This window comes from Cervus elaphus, chromosome 24 (genome assembly GCF_910594005.1).
Source record: "Cervus elaphus chromosome 24, mCerEla1.1, whole genome shotgun sequence".
NCBI lineage: Eukaryota > Metazoa > Chordata > Mammalia > Artiodactyla > Cervidae > Cervus > Cervus elaphus.
In genome coordinates this window covers 62,815,965-62,838,869 of record NC_057838.1, presented here as the reverse complement: position 1 = coordinate 62,838,869, position 22,905 = coordinate 62,815,965, and the positions used below count along the sequence as shown (strand labels likewise).

The 22,905-nt window shown below is 37.4% G+C and overlaps 1 protein-coding gene across 8 annotated transcripts in view; it reads right to left on the bottom strand.

Moving 5' to 3' along the window:
* Positions 1–22,905, bottom strand: part of MAP4 (microtubule associated protein 4) — a 98,495-nt gene that overhangs the window by 59,882 nt on the left and 15,708 nt on the right. For all 8 annotated transcript variants that reach the window (XM_043885653.1, XM_043885655.1, XM_043885656.1 and 5 more), the window contains exon 3: positions 16,547–16,615. In XM_043885653.1, the coding sequence (XP_043741588.1) occupies positions 16,547–16,615 (69 nt within the window). The remainder of the gene's footprint in view (positions 1–16,546; positions 16,616–22,905) is intronic.

The following is a 22,905-nucleotide window of genomic DNA, read 5'->3' as shown; positions in this document are numbered from 1 at the left end:
TTCAACTGGGAAACAATGCCCTAAAAGAATGGGGGTAATGCTTTGAATCAAAGAACCACATAGATTGCCGTCTCCACAACAGCCATAATATGTGGATTTGAGAATCAAGGGGAAAACACTATTGTATCCAATAACTCACTCATCAAATTTTCACTTCAAGTCCTGACAGATTTGAGTTCTGCAAATTTGAAGGTCTTAGTCTCCAAGGAGGAAATACACCTACCAATATATACAAGAGTTTAATTGAACTAGAAAATGAGACTCCTACATGGCCATTTGGGACTCCTTACTCCACTGAACCAATGGGCAGGAAAAAGGGCTACTGTACTTGCTGGGAGGATTGAGCCTCATTATCAGGGGAAAACCGGGTTGCTGCAACTCAATAAAAGCAAGGAGGATCAGGCATGGAACCCAGTGGAGTCTGTGAGGTACCTCTTAATACTTCCACGTCAATAATAAAGGTCCATGGAAAACTATGACAATTTTTAAAAAAGGCCATACTACTGAAGAAATGACAACTTTAAATTCTAGATCATTTCACCAAGAAAAGAATTTCTACCAGCTAAGGTTCTGGCTGAGGGCAAGGGAACCATAAAATGGGTAGCTGAACAAAGAATTCAGAGATACCAATTCTGGTCCTGTGACTAATTACAAAAAGAAGAACTCTGATGGCTTTGTATATTTTCTCTTTGTTATATTCTGTTTGCGTACTCCAATAATTTTCTTCTTTTCTTCCTTCTTTCCATTATTATAATTTGTCAAAGGTTAACTTTACAATCAGTCTCCCGACAAAAGAATATTATCCACTGCCACTGTGATTTGAGGATTGTATGCATACCATGACTATAGGTACTGAGCATCTCACTTTGGGGAAAGGATGAAAGCCACCTCCATCATATGAGAGATAGCTATACCTTGTTAAATGCAAACGTAAGAGTTGTTCTGTTGGTATGTGAAAACTCAAATATATGTAGACAAGTACATGTGGGTACTAAGGAGTCAAACGGGTAGATTGTGCCAGGTGTCAATGCATTCCCTCTCAGTTCACTCAGTCTCCGTTCACTGCCTTGCTTGTGATAACGGAGCCGGACCCTGTAAATGTTTCTCCTTTGCCAGTTGGCATGATATTAAAGCTAGTAGAGGGTGATGAGGAAGGGGCTTCTCCTGCTTCCAATGTGCTTTTCCATCTCCTTGCTCCTGTGATGCTCTGCTGGTGTGCAGAACATCCAGTGGCATTCATCCGAACATGTTTTAACGGGCACTCTCGTGAGCATCTTCTCAGGCAAGTTCTGCCAGTGCCCCAAGCTGCCTTCCCACTGATTCAGCAGCACGTCCACATACAGCTTCCTGTTTGCCAACCTCGGTCTACATTTCCTCAGCAAACATCCAGTGAAGACATCCAAGAAAAGAAACTGGCTTTGGAGCAGGAGGGCATTCTTCCAAATTTTTCTTTACTATATACTCTGCTTCAGTCTTGGGTAGTTAACTGCTCCCCTATACCTGCCATTTCCGTATCCTTTAGAATAGCAGCTGCCAACTTTCTGGCACTAGGTTTTGTGGAAGACAATGTTTTCACAGACCGGGGGTGGGGTGGAGGGTTCAGAATGATTCAAGTGAATTACATTTATTGTGCACTTTATTTCTATTATTACTACATTGTGACATGTATTAAAATAATTATATAACTCACCACAACTTGTCACTCACTGACAGGATTTTGATGTGAGTCTGCAAGCAACTTATTTACTATGGGCTCTGTGCAAATTTCTCTGCTAATGACAATCTGTATTTGCAGGGGCTCCCCAGTGTGAGCATCACCACCTCAGCTCCACCGCAGATCAGCAGGCATTAAAGTCTCAGGAGAAGACACGCGCAGTTCACAGTAGGGTTTGCACTCCTATGAGAATCTAATGCTGCTGCTCACCTGACCAGAGGTGGAGCTGAGGCAGGAATGCAGGCAATGGGGTGTGGCTGGAATACAGAGGAAGCTTTGCTAGCTCCTCTGCTGCACCTCTTCTGCTGCAGCCTGGTTCCTAGCGGATATGAGTCCCTGGCCTGGCGTAGGTGGGGCATCTGCTTTCAAGTTCTCTTTCAGTTCAGTTCAGTACAGTCGCTCAGTAGTGTCCGACTCTTTGCGATCCCATGAATCGCAGCACGCCAGGCCTCCCTGTCCATCACCAACTCCCGGAGTTTACTCAAACTCATGTCCATCGAGTCGGTGATGCCATCCAGCCATCTCATCCTTTACCCCTCAGTAATTAATTCCCCATTCAAAGTACTGTGTGGTTTCTGACTCTTGACTAGGCCTTGATTGATATAGATACTGAGAATTAAACCACTGAGATGGCTAAGAGTGAAAAGTTCTCATCACAAGGGGAAAAAAATTTCTGTAACTAAGGGTGGTGACAGATACAAACCACAGTCTTTTGTGGTCATCATTTCACAACCTACACAAATTCCAACTCATTATGTTGTACACCTGAAACTAACAGTGTTTTATGTCAATTATACCTCAATTAAAAAAAAATCCATAAGATGGTTTAAAGCCACATTACAGAGAAAAATGGGGAAAAGAATAAGCAATGTTTATCCCAAAGAACACGAATTACAGGGACATGCTAATCTCTAGTCAAATGGCTATCATGTGCACGAGAGCATACCTCTGCTGCTCAGCACCAACACCTACGACAGCTGCAACAGGAGATTAGCTCTTTATTCTACACAGAAAAACCAACGATCAGAAATACTATCTTTTATTAATCAGAAAGCATAACACTTCAATGAAGATCGCTAATACTTAAATTTATAATCTACACAGCTTTGCATCTTCTCAGCTCATTTCAAATTGCTGTAATCTCCAATGGAGAATCAACTGTCCCAGATTTTGGCAGTGACAAAGTCCTAAATTAATTTCCTCACAAGAAACAAAACAAAGGCTCTTCCTTCAGTTTGCCTGGAGTCTCTTGAAAGTTTCACCCTCAATTTTGTCCTCTGGAAATACAGAATCTCCAAAGACAAAGGATACCGAATGTGCTCTAGTTACATCCAATAAAAATACACACATTTAGATAGGAAAGGGGGCTGATGACCTAACAGAGAATGATTTATTAGCAGCACTATTTACTAGGTTCGACTTGTAAGAACTGTCTATGTGGATGTTAATCATTATTACATTTATTAAACCTCTAAAGAATCATTTTACATTTATTAACCCCTCAAACAGGTTACTAAGCAGTGAAAGTATTTTCTGTCCCCTAATGCAAACAATTCTTTTATTACTAGTTCTCCTGTTATACAGGAAGAACTTTGGGCTTGAAAAGGGCAAACAACTTGCCTAAGAGACCAAAGTTTGGCAGGTGGTAGATCTAGGCCTGCTCTTTACACAGCTTTCTCAAATGTAAACAAACCACTAGAGGGACTTATTTCCTGAAAGACATGTACCAATAACCTGTCAAAAATCACTGCAATTACATCTGACCCTGTTCTTAACATTCCCTGCCTGTGTGAGTCCTGAAACAAACAGAAAGAACCACCTACTCAGAGAAAAATGCTGGTGAAAAAAAAAGAAGGAAACATAATCAAACCCTTATGAAACTTCACAATATACAAAAATTTAAGCCAGGTAATCTGTTTAAACACAAAATAGCAAGGTGGCCCACTCCTCTTCAACATTAAACAGCTATTATGGTCTAGAAGTTTGTAATTTTCTCAATAGCACAGGAAGTTCACAGCACAAGTCTTTATTCCCTGCCACATCTCCTAAATGCTACAGAAATGTAACAGGGGATCCATGGGCCAAAGTCTTGATATGCTTTAGAACGAGGCAGAAATCCCCTCCTCCAATGACTGCCAGGAGCTCCCCCAGAGCTCACCTCGGCTCCAGTCTGGGCCCCTTAGCCTCCTCCCAGCCTCTACCCTTTCATCTTAGCAGATATAATGCTGTCAATTTAAAACAGACTCCTTCTGTAGAACCACATTTCTTTCCTTCATCTTTAAAAATAAAAACAAACCCACATTCAACAAGACTGCTCATTCAATAGCTACTGTGCACCTACTCTATGCCAGACACTAGTCTAGGTGCTGGGCCACAGCAGCGACCAAAGCAAAAGCCCTGTCCCTCTTGAAACATTTATCTTCTAATGAGGAAAGTCAGACATTAAACAAGGTAATTAAATTGTACAAATGATAAAGCTATGGGTGCCATGGATTAAACTGAAGCAAAGTAGGAGAGAAAAGTGGAAGGGGTACAATGTCAGGTAAGATAGAGAAGACCTCTCTGAGAAGGTGGAGAGTGAACTACAAGTGTATCTGAGGGAAAAGCATCCAGACAGAGAAATCAACGAGTGCTCAGACCCCAAGGCAGGGGCCCACCTGTCTTGTCCAGGAACTCTGGTAAGAACAGCAGTGAAGCAAAGCTAAAGGGAAGAATAAGGAGACGTGGTCATAAGGCCTTATGGTATCTGAGTAAGAACTTTGGCTTTTACTCTAAGATAGGAAAGTACTGGAGGATTCTGAGCAAAAGAATAACATGATCTATGTACAGGGCCACTCTGGGTGTTTTTGAGTATATACTACAGGGATCAAATGAATGCAAGGAGGGAGACTGATCTGGGAGGTTGTTACAGCAGTCAAAGTGAAAGGTGGTAGCTCAAACCAGGGAGAGGAAAGGAGGGGAGGGGAGGAGCGGTCAGGTTGCAGATCTATTTTTCTGACCAAACAGACGTGAGATGCAAGACAAAGAGAGGATAGGGGAAGTCAAACATTTAGCTTGAGCAACTACAAGAATATTCTCTTTCTGTTTAATGAGCTGGAGAAGGTTTTGTTTTCTGTTTGTTTTGGGGAGCAGGGCAGAAGTTCAGTTTAGGACCCCTCAAATTTGACATGTCAACTCTACATCTAAATGGAGATTTCAAGCTCTAACTTCAAGTTTTCTTAGTTCTCATCCAACCTCCTCATGGAATTTAACCAGTATTACATCTGGTCTCACAAGATGTTCCTTAAAACTCTGGTTAGCATTTAAATAATGTTTATAAATTTGGGCATTTCTCTGCGCAACCGGAAAAATTAGTACAAACTCACAAGATGGCTAATACATAAATCAACACATCAATTCTGAAGAGGTCTGTAAGTACACAATGGTTACTTTGAAAAAAAAATTTTTTTAATGAGCTAGTATTGTTTATTTATTTATTTTTACCATTCTTAAATGTGCAGCTCACTGGCATTAAGTACATTCAAACTAATGCACAAACATCACTGCCATCCATCTCCAGAGCTCTGTGCACACTGAAAAACAGCTCCCCATTCCCTGCCTCCTCTCAATTTCTGTCAACCATCATTTTACTCTCTGTCTCTATGAACTTGATTACTTACAGACAGTACCTCACACACGTGGCATCAGTGTTTACTCTTTTGTGACTGGCTTTTCTCACTTAGCATAACTTCGTCAAGGCTCATCCAGGTTGGAGCACTGTTGGAATTTCCTTCCTTTTTAAGGCTGAAGAATACTCTATTGTATATCCCCTTGTGGTTCAGCGGGTAAAGAATCCACCTGCAATGTGGGAGATCTGGATTGGATCCCTGGGTTGGGAAGATCCCCTGGAGAAGGGAAAGGCTACCCACTCCAGTTTTCTGGCCTAGAGAATTCCAAGGACTGTATAGTCCATGGGGTTGCAGAGAATCGGACACGACTGAGCAAGTTTCACTTTCACCACTCTATTATACATTATGTATATATCACTTGGGTTGTATCCACCTTTTGGCTATTAAGAAGAATGCTGCTATAAAAATGGGTGTACAAAGTACATGCTTTTATCTGGGTATATATCCAGATGTGGGATTGTTGGTTCATACAGTAATTCTATTTTTAATATTTCAAGGGTCTATCATACTATAACGGTTCCACCATTTTGCATTCTTACCAGCAATGCACAAGGGTTCCAGTTTTTCCACATCCTCATTAATACTTGTTATTTTCTGTTTGTTTATTTGTTTTAAAACAATAGCCTAGATCCTAACAAGTGTAAAGCAGTACGTCACTGTACTTTTGATTTGCATTTTCCTAATGATTGGTGATGATAAGCATCTTTTCATGTGCTTATTGGCATATAAGCCAATATATGGAGAAGTGTGCAGTCAAGTCCCTTGCTGTTTTTTATTAAGTTTTGCTTTCACATGGTTGAATTGTAGTAGTGTTTTATATATTCTGGATAATTAACTCCTTCTCAGATGCATGTTTTTGCACATATTTTTTCCCACTCCATGAGTTGCCTTTTTATGCTACTGATAGGGGTCTTTTGATGCACAAAAAGTTTTTTTTGGTGGAGTCAGATTTATCTGTTTTTACTTTTGTTGCTTTTACTTTTTACTTTTGTGCTTTTGGTGTCACAACCAACAAGTCGTTGCCAAATCTAATGCCATGAAGCTTTTGCCCTATGTCTTCTTCCAAGAGTCTTATAGTTTTAGCCCTTATATTTATATTTAGGTCTTTGAACCATTATGAGGTAATTTTTGTATATGATGTAATATAGGGATCCACCTTCATTCTTTTGCATGTGACCTCCAGTTTTCCTAACACCAAGACTATCTTTTCCCCATTGGATGGTCTTGGCACCTGTGTCTAAAATCATTTGACCATATATAGAAGGGTTTATTTCTGGGCCCCCTATTCTATTCTTTAGTCTATATGTCTGTTTTTATGCCAAGAGCACCACTGTTTCAATTACTGCAGCATTATAGTGAATTTAGAAGACTAAGAGCTCAAACTTTATTCTTTTTCAAGACTGTGTAGGCTATTTTGGATCCTTTTGAGATTCTATGACAGTTTTAGGATAGATTTTTCAACTTCTACAAAAAAAAAATAGTTGATATTTTAAGGGAAAAAAATTCTTTGAAAAAACTTTTTTCTTTTCTATTATGATTTATTTTATAAGATACTGAATGTAGTTCCCTGTTCTATATAGTAGGACTTTGCTATTTATCCATTCTGTGTATAATAGTTTGCATCTCCTAATCCCAAACTCCTAATTCAGCCCTTCCCCCACCTCCTTGGCAACCACAAGTCTGTTCTCTATGTCTGTGAGACTTTTTGTTTCACTGACAAGTTCATTTGAGTCATATTTTTAGGCCTCACAGATATGTGGTATCATATGGCATATGTCTTTCTCTTTCTGACTTCACGTAGTATGGTAATCTCAAGTTGCATGCACATTGCTGCAAATGGCATCATTTCATTCTTTTTATGGCGAAGTAGAATTCCATCATATATATGTACCACGTCTTCTTTATCTATTCATCTGTTGCTTGACATTTAGGTTTTTTTCATGTCTTGGCTATTGTAAATAGTGCTGCTATGAACACAGGGGTGCATATACCTTTTAAATTATTTTTTTCCAGATATATGACCAGAAGTTGGATTGATGGATCCTATGGCAACTCTATTTTTAGTTTTCTGAGGAACCTCCATACATACTGTTTTCCACCGCAGCTGTACCAACTTCATTCCTACCAACAGTGTAGGAAGGTTCCCTTTTCCCCACACCCTCTCCAGCATTTGTTATTTGTTGACTTTTCAGTGATGGCCATTCTGACTATGTGAGGTGGTACCTCATTGTAGTATAGTTTTGATCTGTGATAATTAGCGATGATGAGCATCTTGAAACAGCACTTTGAATCTTCCTATCAGTGACTGATATTTCAATACTGTTGCTGTAAGCTCATAGTTGGAGTAATCATGTGTATACATCTTCTTATCCACACCCCATATTCTTTCACAACAAATTAATTCTTGAACAATGTAATGTAAAAAGTATATAAAATCATTATTATTTTAATTTCTCCTTAAAGCATTAGGATGGGAGCTCTAAAATATACGAAGCAAAAATTCACAAAATTGAGAAATAGACAAATCAACAATGATTGTTCGGAGACTTCAATATACCACTTTTAATAATGAATAGAATAACTAGGAAGACTATCAGTAAGAAACAGAAGACCTGAACAATATTATAAATCAAGTAAACCTACCAGACATTTATAGAACACTCAACTCAACAACAGAACAACATACATTCTTCTCAAGTACACATGGAACATTCTCTAGGACAGACCATATGTTATGCAATAAAACAAGTCTGAATATATTTAAAAGGACTGAAATAACTCAAAGTATGTTCTCCAATCACAACAGAATGAAATTAGGAAATGGCAACAGTAAGTTAATTTATGAAATTCACAAATATGTGGAAATTAATACACTCCTAAATTACCAATAGGTCAAAGAAATCACAAAGGATATTAGAAAATACTTTTGAGATAAATGAAAATGAGAACACAACACTTATGAAAACCAGAATTTATGAGATGCAGCTAAAGTACTGCTCAGAGGGAAATTTACAGCTGTAAATACCTATATTAAGAGGGAAGGAAAAAAAAAATCATGTCAGTAACATAACCTTCTACCTTTACTTAAAGAACTAGAAAGAGAAGAGCAAACTAAACCTAAAGCAAGCAGAAGGAAAGAAATAATACAGCTGAGTGTGGAAATAAATGAAATAGAAAAGAGAAAAATAGAGAAAACCAAGGTGACTCATTGAAAAGCTCAATGAAATTGACAAATCTTCAGCTAATCAAGAAAAGAGAGACGACTCAAATTACTCAATTCAAGAATAAAACAGAAGACATTACACCTATTTTACAGAAATAAAAAGGTTATAGAGGAACACCAAAAACTACAGTATGTCAACAATTTAAATAACCTAGTTGAAATAGACAAACTCCTAGAAAGAGAGAAACTACTAAAACTGATTCATAAAACATTAGGAAATTCCAAAACTAATGGTTAGTTACACAGTTTCTAACAATTAGGCTTTGAAATTAGTTCCATGGTAGATGAGAGTTCAGTTTTCCCTGTATAGACCTCAAGGATATCATCCTCTATGGTGAAGTATAGGCAGAGAGATCTTTTGTTTGAGTGAACTTCCTGGTCAGCTGGGCACCACTTGTGCCCTGCACCTCTCACCCTTTAAATTCTACCCAATAGGAAAAAGACCTCAGGAAAAGTCCACAGTAGTGACAAAGTTAGTAATACTTGATTGTATTGGTTTTTCTTTTTTTCATTTTCACTTTTTGCAGTCTCCCACGCTTGTTTCCCAAATCACTTCTCAAAATAAATTACCTACATGCCAAAAAACCCTTGCCTCAGTCTAGATTTTCTCCCAGAAAATAGTGTCTAAGAAAGGCTTTAAACAGGACTTCAAACGTCCATTCTTTTCAACTGACTTCTGAAGGTTAGAAGATCTACTGAGACATGACGCTGTGGTAGGAAGAGCATAGGCCTTCTTACCAGATTAGGTTCAATTTTGAGCTCTCTTATTTAACCTACTTCAACTTCTTCAAATGAAAAATAAATACTGTTATACAGTCAAAAGCACTCTACAAACTTTAATGTGTTTTACAATAGTACGTTGCCCTTATTATTAATAAGATGAATCAGACAGAAAAATATGTTCATGTCTAGATTCAGGTAAAAAATACAAGATCAACTTACAGTAGCTGTGTGTGAATGTTAGTTCTGTGAGTAAAAATTTCTGGTCTCTGATAGTGTGGCTCTATCTATAATGCTTTAATTTTTCTTAAAAAGGAGAATGTATTCTTTTATTACTTACAAAATTACAAATGAAAAAGAAAATATTCTATTATCAACATATGCTTTCTGGCATCGGGTAGAGTTTCATTCCACAAAGAGAAGCAAATCATAAAAACAAACTTAAGTTTAAAAAGTGTATCAGAAGCCTGGACTGAATCAAAGCTCAGGAAGAAGCTATTTGGTTTCATTTAATTCCAACAGAAATAGAAATCGAACGGCTCACTGTATAATTAAATGCTGTGTTTGGATGAAGGTTCTCAAGCTCATTCCCTGAGCTCCTTTCAAGGGAGTCCTAAATACCCTAGAAGTAAATGTAACATGTTGTGTTAATGGGTACATGTGGATTTTTCTAAGAAGTTATTTATTTTTACCAGAAAATAATAACCAACAACAAAAAACTTTTTTAAGAAATACTAGATGGGAAAAACAAAACCACCAAACAGTAGTTTACTGGTGCGTTTCCAACATGCAACTCATATCTGAAAACTGAAAGGGAAAAAGCTAAAAACTAAAGCTTTGTTTTCAGGATTTGCGCAGGGGCGGGGGAACGGCTGCCTTGCTGTGTCTACATCCAAGGACACAGTGTGCAGCTTTATGTTCAGGCTTCATTAAAAGATCTAACGGCAGCTTATGGGTTGGTTTTAATAGCTATTCAAAGACTCTAACATTACCGATTTTTCTGTTTAGATTTTATATTTTTGATGGCTTATAACTTTTCTAAAAAAAAAAAAATAATAACTTTTCTAACACAAAATCCTTTGCATTTCATCTAATGATACAGGTGACAGGAATGAAATACACCCAGGACATTTTCAGTGTCATGACATTCTAACAAAGCAGTTTTACTGTTTGTTTCACGGCTGGGCTGACCTGAGGGAATGGTAACACATCACACTCAGAAGAGTTATCACAATAAAAAGCCACCTACTCTGATCACAGTGGAAACCACTGGCAACACTGCCATTTGTGGAGCACTTGGTGTACTGCATCCAGCCCCAAACAGTGTAAATAACTGTAATTTGCCTCCATGGCAGCAGATTTATTCTACAAATAATTTGTGGTTAAATCTTACTAAGCCTTCACTGTAATGAAAACAGCATCAAAATAAAATGGAGGATAATCCATTTTTACGCATGACTTAGAAATAAACCTAATACTCTGTGCCTGCCCCACCAGTCCTATGTGTTTGTCCAGAACCCTCTCCAGCCTCCCAACTCTACCATATTGCCAGGTCAACAAAGAGGAAGAACCCAACTGAGTCCAGGTTTCATCTCACTTTCATCAAAGTGAATACACTAATAAAACACAAGGATTGCCCCATCATGAAGAGTTTAATCGTAGGGTACCTATAAGGTTAGTCAGGACTGAAAATTATTCTTTATAGTAACTAAGAATCAATTACTGAGCTCTCAATGAAAGGAAACCCAAGAACAAAAAATTGATCTTTCTTAAAAAAAAAAAAAAAATAACTGCTTGCCAAGCTAAAAAAGTTTACTTATGCCATGCAAATTACCTTAGATATTCTATCTTTTTCACTGTCTTAATTCAGTCAACATATTGCATTTGCAAATCTATCTACTGTAAAGAAAACACTAACCCAGAATGGCTAGGAAATTGGGCATTCCATTAAATTTTTCCCCAATACAGACTACTAGATGATCAAACAATGTGGTTACAAAACTAAAACACTAAAACACATGTGAATGTAACACATTTTATTAATTCAGAAGGCATTTTAGGAAGAATGTAAATGTAAATTTTAATTAGACTAAACAAAATTTAAGTGTAGCATTTAGAAAGTATCTTAACAGTAATTGATATGCCATGGAATAATTTTTGGAATAACTTATTGCTACCTTAGGGAGATCCTAGAAGACGGAGGAGCTGAGAGTGCTGCAGACCGGGTCACAGAAGAGTCAAACACAACCTAGCTGCTGAACAACAAACCACAAACTGCTTACTCTGCCAACTATCTTTCTTATCAGATGCTATAAAATATCAAGTAATTATTTCGGTTTCTTAACTCTTATAGATTGCAGATAAAAGGGAGTACATTCTGTCTAAAACGACAATGTAAGTGAAGGTAGCTGGCAGAAAGTAAAAAAACCAAGTGATTATGGAATTATTATGGGTCAAATTAGAAGCTTTGTTAGACCAAAAGCGCAAGGGTCTTTATTTACAAATCTCATGTTCTGGTCACGTTATACTTCAATAATTAAGAACCCAGCCAAAATCCAGTCCATATAGTGTTAGTGTAAGATGTTTATTAGTGTGATTTATTTAGCACAGTGATCACATAAAAATGTTCCAATGTACAAAACCGTTGAAAACTATAATCACAAAAAATACAAACTTAGGAGTGTAAATAAAGTTATAAAAATATTATTTAAAAACAAAGCTCTACATTGGGCCAAAGAAGAATAAGAGACAGAGCAGGAGAGATTGCATATAAGAAACAACCATTTCAATAGAGCAACCTTTATCAGTCTGGCTAACTCACCAGTGAGATCCTGGGCCATTGGGTATGACCATCATGGCAATACAACATTTTATTACAGGACTTCATATGAAGCTATATATGAAATATTATATATATTTCCTTCAAAATGAAACATCCAAGTGAAATACAGCTAACAATATATATGAAAGTTTAGCTGGCTATTAGTAGAAATTTTCGACAATTCCATAAATTCAAAATGAAAACATATTTAGAAAACAAAAACAAATTTCAAACAAAAATAAATATGACAAAAAGGAAATTAAAGTGGAATAAGTCAATGTCAATAATGAAGCATGAGTGTGTGTTTCTGAACCCAGCCATACCACAGGGCTTGCACCCAGGCTTTTCTACCCACCTGTTACCTAGACAAGCTGTGGAGACTGTGAAAGGATGTCAAGTATGACTTTTTAAAGTTACCACTATCAGTTCTAAAAAGTTCCTTTGCCAGGAAAAAAAAAAAGGGCACCAGAAAAACATATGAGACAACCACATACCGAAGAGAAAGAGTTATGTTTTATTAGATGTTCTGCTTTCCTGTGCTATTTTTCAGATTTTTCTCCAATGGTAAGAGTTTTCATATTTATCAACTACTTAGAAGGTAAGGCTAAGCACTTCCTCTAAAATCTGCCTCCTGTAACTGTCTTCTCTCCAGAACCCACAGAAGGAATTCCTGGCAAAGGAATAAACACTTATGACCACAGGAGGGAACACTTTCTAAAGTCTAGAAGTCATTGCAGAGACTTGGTTTAAACTTTCACAACATTCTAACTTTCACATCCCAAATGTACTTTTTATCAGAGGATCTAAATGTACATCTTGAAATCTTCCTCAGAACATAGTGCTAAATATTCAATCTGAAACAATCAGTAGCTTAGTGATTATAAAAGCCTACATAGTCAGTAAGAGGACAGAAAATTTTAAAGAGTGTCTCACATTCTAGATCTTAAACCAGAACTCCTCTACAATATCAAAGCATGGCTCATGCTTTATATTCTACTTTTAAAAATCCAATCAAAGCTTATCATTTTAAAAGTTCCACAGTGTATGTCCCAGATGGTTTCAGATTTTTTTAGCTATTATTTTGGAAAAATGAGGAATGAGAAAAAAGAAATTCCAACTGGGACAATCCTCAGAGTGTGTAAAAATAAACGGTGAGGTTTACGGTAAAGGACTTAACACACAAGTCTTCATATGTGACTCAGTTCCACCTCAGGCTACACAAAGACACCACCAGAGTTCTAAAGGAGGCAAACTCTGAACAGGGCTTGAGTCTACTCAGATAATCATTTCATTAGAAACCTGGTAACTGGTTGCAGTTCTTCAATGTGTTGTCATTTAACTTCTCAGGTTGCTACAGAAAGCTATTTTCTATCTGTATCAACATCCCAGTAACAATATAGGATTCCATTTTCCTTAACTTACCAAGTTTTTTTTTTTTTTTTGATAGCTCATGATCAAGCTAAGAAAGAAATTTTGGATATGAAATTTCATACATAATAACAAGGCTGTCAAATTTTTAAGAGCATGTAAGCCTGCACAAATAGATAATTTCGTTTAACAGAAACAATTTCAGCCCAAATTGCAAGTAACAAAGGATGATTTCATTTAAGCAAATATTTTTCAAAGTTTAATCAGAACTACTCTAAATTAGAAAACTTCAAATTAAAACAGCTATCATTATTCAAATGTTAGTAAGGTGGAGAGAAACAGGTAGCCTGAAGGATGAATCTACCCTAAAAGCAAGCTTACAGAGGGAAGAAGGAGAGGAAGAGGGAGGTTCACTGCAGTGCTGGTGGACTCGATCCCTTTATGAAAGCACGCCATCTCATTTGCTCTTACAGTACCCTGATGCAGGTTGAAGATCAGAAAACCAAATGAAAAAGGCCAACTAAAAATGTTTAAAGAAAAGAAAATGTGAGACTGAATTAAATGATAAAATGAATTTTAAAAGAGAACAAGAAATAAAAGACACTGGACAACCCTCATAAAAACACTAGGATTAAAAAAAAAATCCATCTGGTACTTTGAGCTCACAAAGGGAAAGCAGGCTCCATACAGCCCTGCGGAGCACAAAAGGAAGCAGGTGGTTTGCTCAGGAATCAGCAGAAACGGGCCCCGAAGAACTACCCTCAGGCTCTTCTATATCGTGTCCAGGAAGGAAAGCAAAGCTCTGCAAAATGCTGAAGGTTTTACAAGTGTAACGGTGCTTAGGAAAGATCACTGGTCTGGTGTTGCAGCAGCCCCAGTGTTGAGAGACACGCTAGGCTTCTAGGAGGAGAAAAATAGAAAGGGAGGGAGAAGTAGGAAGGGGAAGGAAAGGACGGAAAAGCACAGGTCATTAGTAAACAGCAAGTTCAACATAGCAAGATGCTCATAAATCCTCATACACTGTCAGCAGAGCAGGTCTGCTCCTAGAACTACAGATAACACTCTGAAGAAACAGAAATGGGAAATTTCAAAACGGCACAGAGCTACATGCTCCAGTTAGTGAGGGCCAAATTAGAATGCTGTCACAACATGCTCCGCAAACATGCACTCTTGGCCCGCTTCCTACCCCTTCCCATCCCCAACGAAACATGCATATTTTCAGTAAAGCACCTGCTTTAACATAGTCAAGAGGTCAAATTCAGATGATAGCATCTCCCCAGGTGTGCAAACTATATTCTACACTAGGGTGGGGAGGTGTCCAAGAGCAGAAAGACCTGCTTCCATAATGGCAGAGGACAGTTCATAAACAGTTGGGTTCTTTTTTTGATGCCACAGAACTAAAGTCTTCAAACAGTAAGGGTCAGGCTGCGTGTTTTTCCTGTTTTGTTTTTCTGTTTTTTTCCTGCACTATTAAGCTGTGGCAGTGGGAAAAAACTGCTACATCAAGTTTAAGTCTCCTCTGGTCAGACCTGACATCCTGCTAGAGAAGAAACCTACTCTAGTGGTGATAGTCATTTCCTTCCTAGATGAAAATGGAATTCATTCTTCCCAATGGCTAACCAAGTCAATCCCTTTTTCCCCTGGCACTACCTCCTTGTTAAAGAAAGTGGAACCTATTCATTTTTAAAAAGTTAACGTTCAAACGTCTTCTCCTTTAGTCATGGGGATATTTCTCTAAATATTTTCTTAAAGCCTTTCTTAAAGCTTATATAGTAGACCTTTGCTTTCAAAGCAGGCACAGAAACAGTCAAGACCACATATGAACTAAGATTATTAAAAAAAAAAAAATCACAAAAATTTTAGTTCACAAAACAGATAAGTAAATTTGCACTTCTGGTTGTTTCCAGCTTTTAAAGTAAAGAGTTCCTAATTAATGAGTCGCTAGTAAGGATTTACTGTCACTGGGTCAAACTAACATTCATAAAAATAGAACCTGGGTGGAGGGAGGGGGAAAAAAAGAACCTAGCCATCAATAAACCTAAGGTATAAAGATGTATACAACATTTCTAAAGGTCACAGAATCAGGATAAAGAGTAAATCCTAGAATAACTGATATTGCTAACAGAAGGCTGTATAGAAGCCTGAGGAACTGAGAAATCCTTTGATAACTCAAGGCAGCACTTCTAAACGCTGAGGTATGCATGCAAGAAGAGAAAGACAGCCATGGCTAGTGCCGGCCTCCCTGCAGTAATGTGAAGCAAACGTTATGCCCCAGTTGAACAGAAGTCTTTTCATTTGGGTCAACAGCATCAGCCTGATTGCTCAATTAAGCAAATTAAGTGCAACTATTTTTAAAAATTCAGTATGGCTCTCATATTAGCTACCTAAACAATTTATTTACAGAATACATCCCTGTGGACCCTGCTACTGATTGGAAAATTTTGCTCACTACAAATACACAGGGGAAACCACAGTTAACTCAGTGCAAGCCCTGGTAATGGGCTAGGCGTTACAGATAAATTTCAAAGTAACAGTTAAGGGAAAAAATAAAGACAAAACAGACTGAGGGCCCAAGAGAAAGGAAAGAACTTTCAATTTCCAGCTCACAAGCTTCCTAGCAGTGACCCATGGAAAGCAAACTAAGCACAGTGTGGACAGAAGTCAGGGACAAGACCTGCTCAAAGAGTTGTGGCAGCCAGAGGACCCCAACACTACATATTTTGATGATGGTCATTCTGCATCAAAAGTGTATTATAAAAAAAAAAAGTGTATTATTAAGATTGACCCAGCTCTTGAGTGGTACAACTGTAAAATATACTCACAGAATATCAAATGAAATTCACTCTCTCCGTTGTTGGAAATGTTATGGGGCAGATGCCCTGGATTTAAACACAACAACCAAGAATAAGAGTACCCTGACAAATAATCCATATGTTTCCACTAACAATCCTCCTCAAAGGAGCTGATCAAGGTGTTAGGTGTTTACCATGACTGTTCCACCCACACATTTGAGGACTCCGGGAACCACTTACCAGTGACATCATTCCGCTCTATTCCATGGTCACCGTTAGCGAGCACTGTGGCTTGAGAAGATGGAGTACCTGCAACGACCACAAAGAATAATTACCCACTCTGACAGAAAAATGAAAAACAGATGCCACTACTGTCTAACTACTGGAATTTTTGTCACTCTTCAAAGCATTAGCTTACAGCAGATAAAATCTGTCCAAAATTTAAAGATCGAATGAAAGGAAACCCAAAAACAGGGAACAGAACTGAGTCATTAATTTCTACAGCATTCAAACTCTAATAGGAGCCACAACTACAGGAGAAGGCTTCCTTATAGCAAGTCAAAGTCTTTCCTGCCCTGTACATTGTCAAAGACTATCATTATACTCAATAAATTACCATGTAGCACCAGTGGTTTAGAACCAGTGATTCAAACCAAATACTCCAAGGACACAGACTTTCCTGGTGATCCAGTGGTTAAGAATCTACCTTCTAATGCAGAAGACGCAGGTGTATTCCCTGGTCAGCAACTAAGAACCGATGCAACCAAAAAGAAATAAAACAACTGCCACATTAAAAAGTATAGGGTCCCATCACTGCTTCTGTACATGATGATTACCTGGAGGTCACCTGCAGCACTTCTGGAAGCAGTGGGCTTTTTTTTAAAAAAAAAAAAAAAAGCTATTCTTAAAAAAAAAAAAAAAAAAGCTATTCTAATAGAGACCATGTGGACTTCCTAGGTAGCTCAAGGGTAAAGTATCTGCCTGACAAACTGAAGATGCAGGTTCGATCCCTGGGTCAGGAAGATCCCCTGGAGAAGGAAATGGCAACCCCCTCCAGTATTCTTGCCTGGGAAATTCTATGGACAGAGGAGCCTCGCGAGCTACAGTACATAGGTTAACAAAGAGTCAGACATGACTTAGCGACTAAACAAAAACAACAATATACCTGGTGTCTCATTTCCTAATAGCTTAGGACACTGAGCATCCTTTCATATGTTTGCCAGTCTTTAATTTTCTTTGATCAACTGAATGGTCAGATTTGGGGGACTATTTTTTTTCAATTGGGTTGTGTATTTTCTTATTATTGAATTTTGAAGGTTCTTTATTTTTCTGAATACAAACCCTTATCAGGTGAGTTCTGCAAATATTTTCTCCAATTAAAGTATTTTCCAAAAACATACACCCAAGAAACATATTTTCATTTTCTTAACTGTGTCTGTTGAACAGCAAAAGACTTCCATTTTGATAAAGTCTAGTTTACAGTTTTTCCTTCATGTTTCCATGCTTTTGGTGGGGTATCTAAGAAATTTCTCCCTAACACAAGGTCACATGATTTTCTCTGATGTTTTCCTCCAGAAGTTTTATGGTTTTCATTTAGGTTCCACAATAAGCCCTTTTTTATGTGGTGTTACGATATAGGTCTAGGTTCACTTTTTTGTTCACTGATATCTGATTGTTCCTTTATTCCACTGATTGGTTTGCACCTTTGTTGAAAAGGTGCAATTGACCATATTACATGTAGGTCTGTTTCTGGACTCTCCTGTTCCACTAATCTATAAACTTCTCCATTTGCCAGTACCACAATATAATTAAAATTGTATTTTATAAAATCTTAAAGTGACATCATGTGTGTCCTCCAAATTAGGTCTTTTCCAAAATTGTGTTGTTATAGTTTAGTGTTTTTGCTTTTCCATATAAATTTTAGAGATTTATAAAATCTCTAAATAAATAAAATAGTTGATTTATAAAAAAAAATTCTGATGGGATACTGACTGCTCTTACTATACAGATCAATTTGAAGACATATAACCTTTCTGAAAAGCTTTGACTATATCTAACATTCAGCAACCTGCCTAGCTCTGCAGTTAGCCTGCCAACCCAAGAAGTTCCTGCAAATCCTCTTAACCTCACAGACAGATTTTTCATAGGACAAGTAAAAGTCTAGCCCAAACTTCTGGGTCTCACAAACCCAAGGCAGAAATCTTTCACATAAACTCACTGAAAAGATCATTCATTCTGTTATTTTAGGTAACAGAGGAACAACTAGAGAAAAACCTAAAAGAATAAGGCAGACTGAAAAGAAAATATCAATTAACTGGAACAAGAGGAGGAAAATAAAAGGAACGAAAGATAACAGACTTTTCTTAAATACCCAGCGTGCATCATGCACCATGCTAGGGTTTCACATATTGTGTTCTATTTATCAAGAGAGAAAACAAACATGAGCTAGAACATATTTCACATAAATAAATTCACACTCATACAGTAAGCTTATAAAATGTATTCTTCCTAGCTCAAGAAAGAGTGCCTATTTTCAAAAATTTACCTCAGTTTAAAATGCAATTTGCAAAAAGAAAATAAAATGTAGACTATAGGAAAATGCATATTACAAAATGATATCATCTTTTGGCTATAAGTATGATGAAATCTTTTTTAAATTTGATAATAGCCCTTGACGGCAAAGGTGTAAGAAAAAGGGTAATCTCATACACCACTGGAGAAACAAACTTTCTGTGAGAAAATCTGACAGTTTACCAAATTTTGAAATACCAGCGTAACAATTCATTTTAGGTAGGTAGTTTATGAAAAAGATATAAAAGTACACAAAAATGAAAGTAAATAGGATGCTTATTGTGGCATTGTTTTAAAAGTAACAAATGCCTACCGGGAGATTCACTAAGCCGTGAAATAAGATGCAGCTATTACAAGAAATGAGATAGCTAATATGGGAAGATTTCAGGATGCCAAATGCTATTAAAGAAAAAAGCACATATATTAAAATATAATCAGGGACTTCCTTGGTGGTTCAGTGGTTAAGAATCTGCCATGTAAAAAAAATAAAAAGAATCTGCCTTGTAACACAGGGGACAGGGGTTCAATCCCTGCTTGGGGAACTAGATCACACATGCCTGTGTGCTACAGTGAAAATCCCATGTGATGTAACCAAGATCCATGTGCTGCAACTAAGACTCAATGCAGCCAAATAGATAAATATTAAAATATATATATATAATCATGTTGCTTTAAAAAAAAAGAAAAGAATAAAGTAAAAGCAAGTATGACATAATAGCACTATGAAAAACAACACACATAAATAATCAGGAAAACTATGGAAAAACATATACCAAACATCATTGCTAACTGCTAAGGAATGAAGTGCAGGGAACCAGAGACGGGGATTAAAAGGAAGATTTTCACAAATATAAACTACTGTTTTAATTGAGCACCTTAGAGTGGACAGACAGCAGACTGAAGCACACAGGCCAGCTTCAACATGCTATCACAAGCAGTCAGAAGTAGCAGGAAAGATTGGTTTTTAAAAAAGGCAATAAAAGATCTAGAAATCAAGAAGGGTACCCCCTAGCAGACCAGAAATTACAAGAAATATCTAAGTAAATGAAGCCAACAGACCACCCTGAGAAGAAAGAAACCCCAGCCCAAAGAAGGCACAGCAAGGAAACAGCACTCCTTGGAGGTGACTCGAGGCTTGGAGACAGCCGCGATGGTGGCACTTCAGGAAAAGCTGCCAGGCCAGGCCCTACGTCCCCCATGCTCTCCCTCCTCACCCACAACAGCCAGCTTTGTGCCAATCCCCAGGTGGGAAAAGACCTGAATGCTCTGGCAAAGAGGAAGCCTGCTCGCCGGGTGAATGGCGATACCCAGAGAAGCGGTGGGGGAGCCCCACACGACACCTGGCAGCACGGTCACGTCCCTACCAGGGACTCGCAAACAGACAGCATGGCCAAATAACTCAGGGAGACCACTACCAAAAAAAAGACACCACACTCAAAGAGAATAAATCATCACTCAGGGAAACAATGCTGACACAACTAGACTTTTAAAAAGAAGTATGTTATTTTCCTCATAAGGATGAAAGAAAATACCACACATCCATGAAACAAAAGCAAGCCCCTAAATGATTAACAAATCCTTTCTAGGTTAGGGAGTTTCCAATTCTTTGATTTTCCAAAATTGAAAGAGGTCATAATGAGGCTGTCTTCTGATTGGACATTAAAAATAAATTTTAATAATACTGAGTTATGGAATTCTTAGCATAGAACTCAAAGAACTGAATATATTGCTATAATAAAGCTTCCATTCTCACATAAGCAGCTGTGTGAATAGGGCTTTTTGGCTGTTATTATCTATGAAAACAACAGGAATAAATATTGTTAAATCCTTTCCATAGCAGCAAAAAAATTTGTTACTCACAGATTTAGAATCTAATCAAGGAAAATAATAGAGCAAATAATCTCACTAGAAAAACACTTCCAGGGAATACCCTGGCAGTTCAGTGAATAAGACTCTGTGCTTCCACAGCAGAAGACTCAGGTTCAATCCCTGGTTGGTGAACTAAGATCCCACAAGCCAAGCAGCCACCCCCCCCCAAAAAAAAATCCAATCAGATTCAACTTTTATGATTGGTAATAATTTGTCAAAATTGTGACAAAGGTGATCAACTGGATACTACTAGTAATTGTGATGATAAATCTCCTCTGGACCAAGTTATACTTAGGATCCTTTGGTTACAGGAACTTTTAACATCAAAATTTAAGTTTACATACTTGTTACAGAAATATGATAACTTATCCAAGAAAAAAACCTTTCAAGTTTAAAAATATATTCCGTTAGGATAAAACTCTATGACAAATGGAATAGAAATGAGGGCTCAAGGGATCAAAAGAAAGATTTACATTTCAAATGATAAAGAACAGCTTGTTCATGCATTGTTTTAAGTAAATGACAATAGGAATCAAAATGCTATATATTTAGAAGCATTTGGATACATTTAAAGGACTGATATAACTATTATTTTATGTGGTAAAAGTGAAACATCCTGAAAATTACATACTTTCCAACTATGTTAACTTCTGCTTAAAAAATATAGTTGTCAACTTAAAAATGTACAAAGAGTACAAAATTTTTGAGAATTCCCATATGGGTATGTGACTAAAAAGTTTCAAGATTACTACTTTAGACCAATGCAGGGTTACAAAGAATGGTTTATACATTCTAGTAGAAAAATTTCCAAGTGGCAAAGTAAACAGAGGTTGAACCTATTTGTTTAAAACTTACAAATTTCTGTTTGTAATTTACATAGTAAATAATCCTAAAAGATCTACTTCTTCTTAAAAAATAAATAGATAAGTCAGAGTTAGGGGAGATTTTCACTTACTTGAATTTCAATTTTTTAAACAAAATTTTTACTGTAGACCAGCTCTTTAAATTTACAGAAAAACTGTGATGCTAGAACAGAGATTCCCATATATCTACACTCAGTTTTCCCTATAAGAAAAGATGGCCAAAAGAAGCTGGGTTGTTTCCAAAGCAAAGGCAGATTGATATATGATGATAAATTCATCATTACCAACCTGTACTTGCCCAAACATTCCTGTCTACACCACACACTGAAATGTCTACTCTAAACCACCTCTATTCTCTTCAAAACTGTATCCCCTTCCACCTCCATTTCTCAGCATTATGACCTCACCTCTTTCAGAGAAAATAGGAAGCCGTGTCAGAAGAGATCTCCTACCCCTTTTTCCACCACACACATAAACCTAAAGCATCTGCAATGAAACGCTTCTGCCCGTACCTGTGCTTCCTTCTCAAGACAAGCTTCCTCTCCTAGTCTTGAAATCAGATATTATCACACCCCTCTCACATCACACAGCTCTTTATTTGCTCCTTTCTTTTGGCACTTGACTACCTTCACTAATGAACTGTAAACTCCTTGAGGTCACAGCTTTGAGGATCATTTTTTTCTCCTTAATAATACAGCATTCTCAACAAAGTTGCTTAGAGAATCAATGAACGACTGGAATAAACGTGACCGCCTGTGTGTGTACGGGGCAGCAGCAGGGGACAATAAGGAGGGAGAAGGCAAAAGCTGGAACTCCTAAGTAAACCTTCAAGTTCCAAAAACAAAATTTCAGAGACTGTACTTTTAAAACACTTTAATCTTCTAATTTTCTTTACAGTGAAGTTTCAGTTTTATAATCAAGGGACTAAAGCTATTAACAGAAGATTTCAAATGAGAGCAATACCAGAGCCCATGAGTTGTGTGCTATTTCCTTGTTTTCAGGACCAGACATGCCATCTACACAGGGGAGGGAGGAACACTGCTGTGGCTTCTCGAAGCGATCTTAACATAAAGATGCCTGCATCGTTTCCAGAGTTAGAAATTTAACTGTAAGAAACAAATGCTCTTCCTAACATACCTGGAGTCTGTGCCTAAGAATACCGGAAACATTTTATCTCTGAGGAAAGGATTTTTTTTTTTTAAGTACATGAAAGATGGCTGGATTCAGATAGTTTACTTCTTTGGTATCTCTGCCCTAAGCAACTTTTAAAAGTTTCTCAGCTATAGATAAAACATG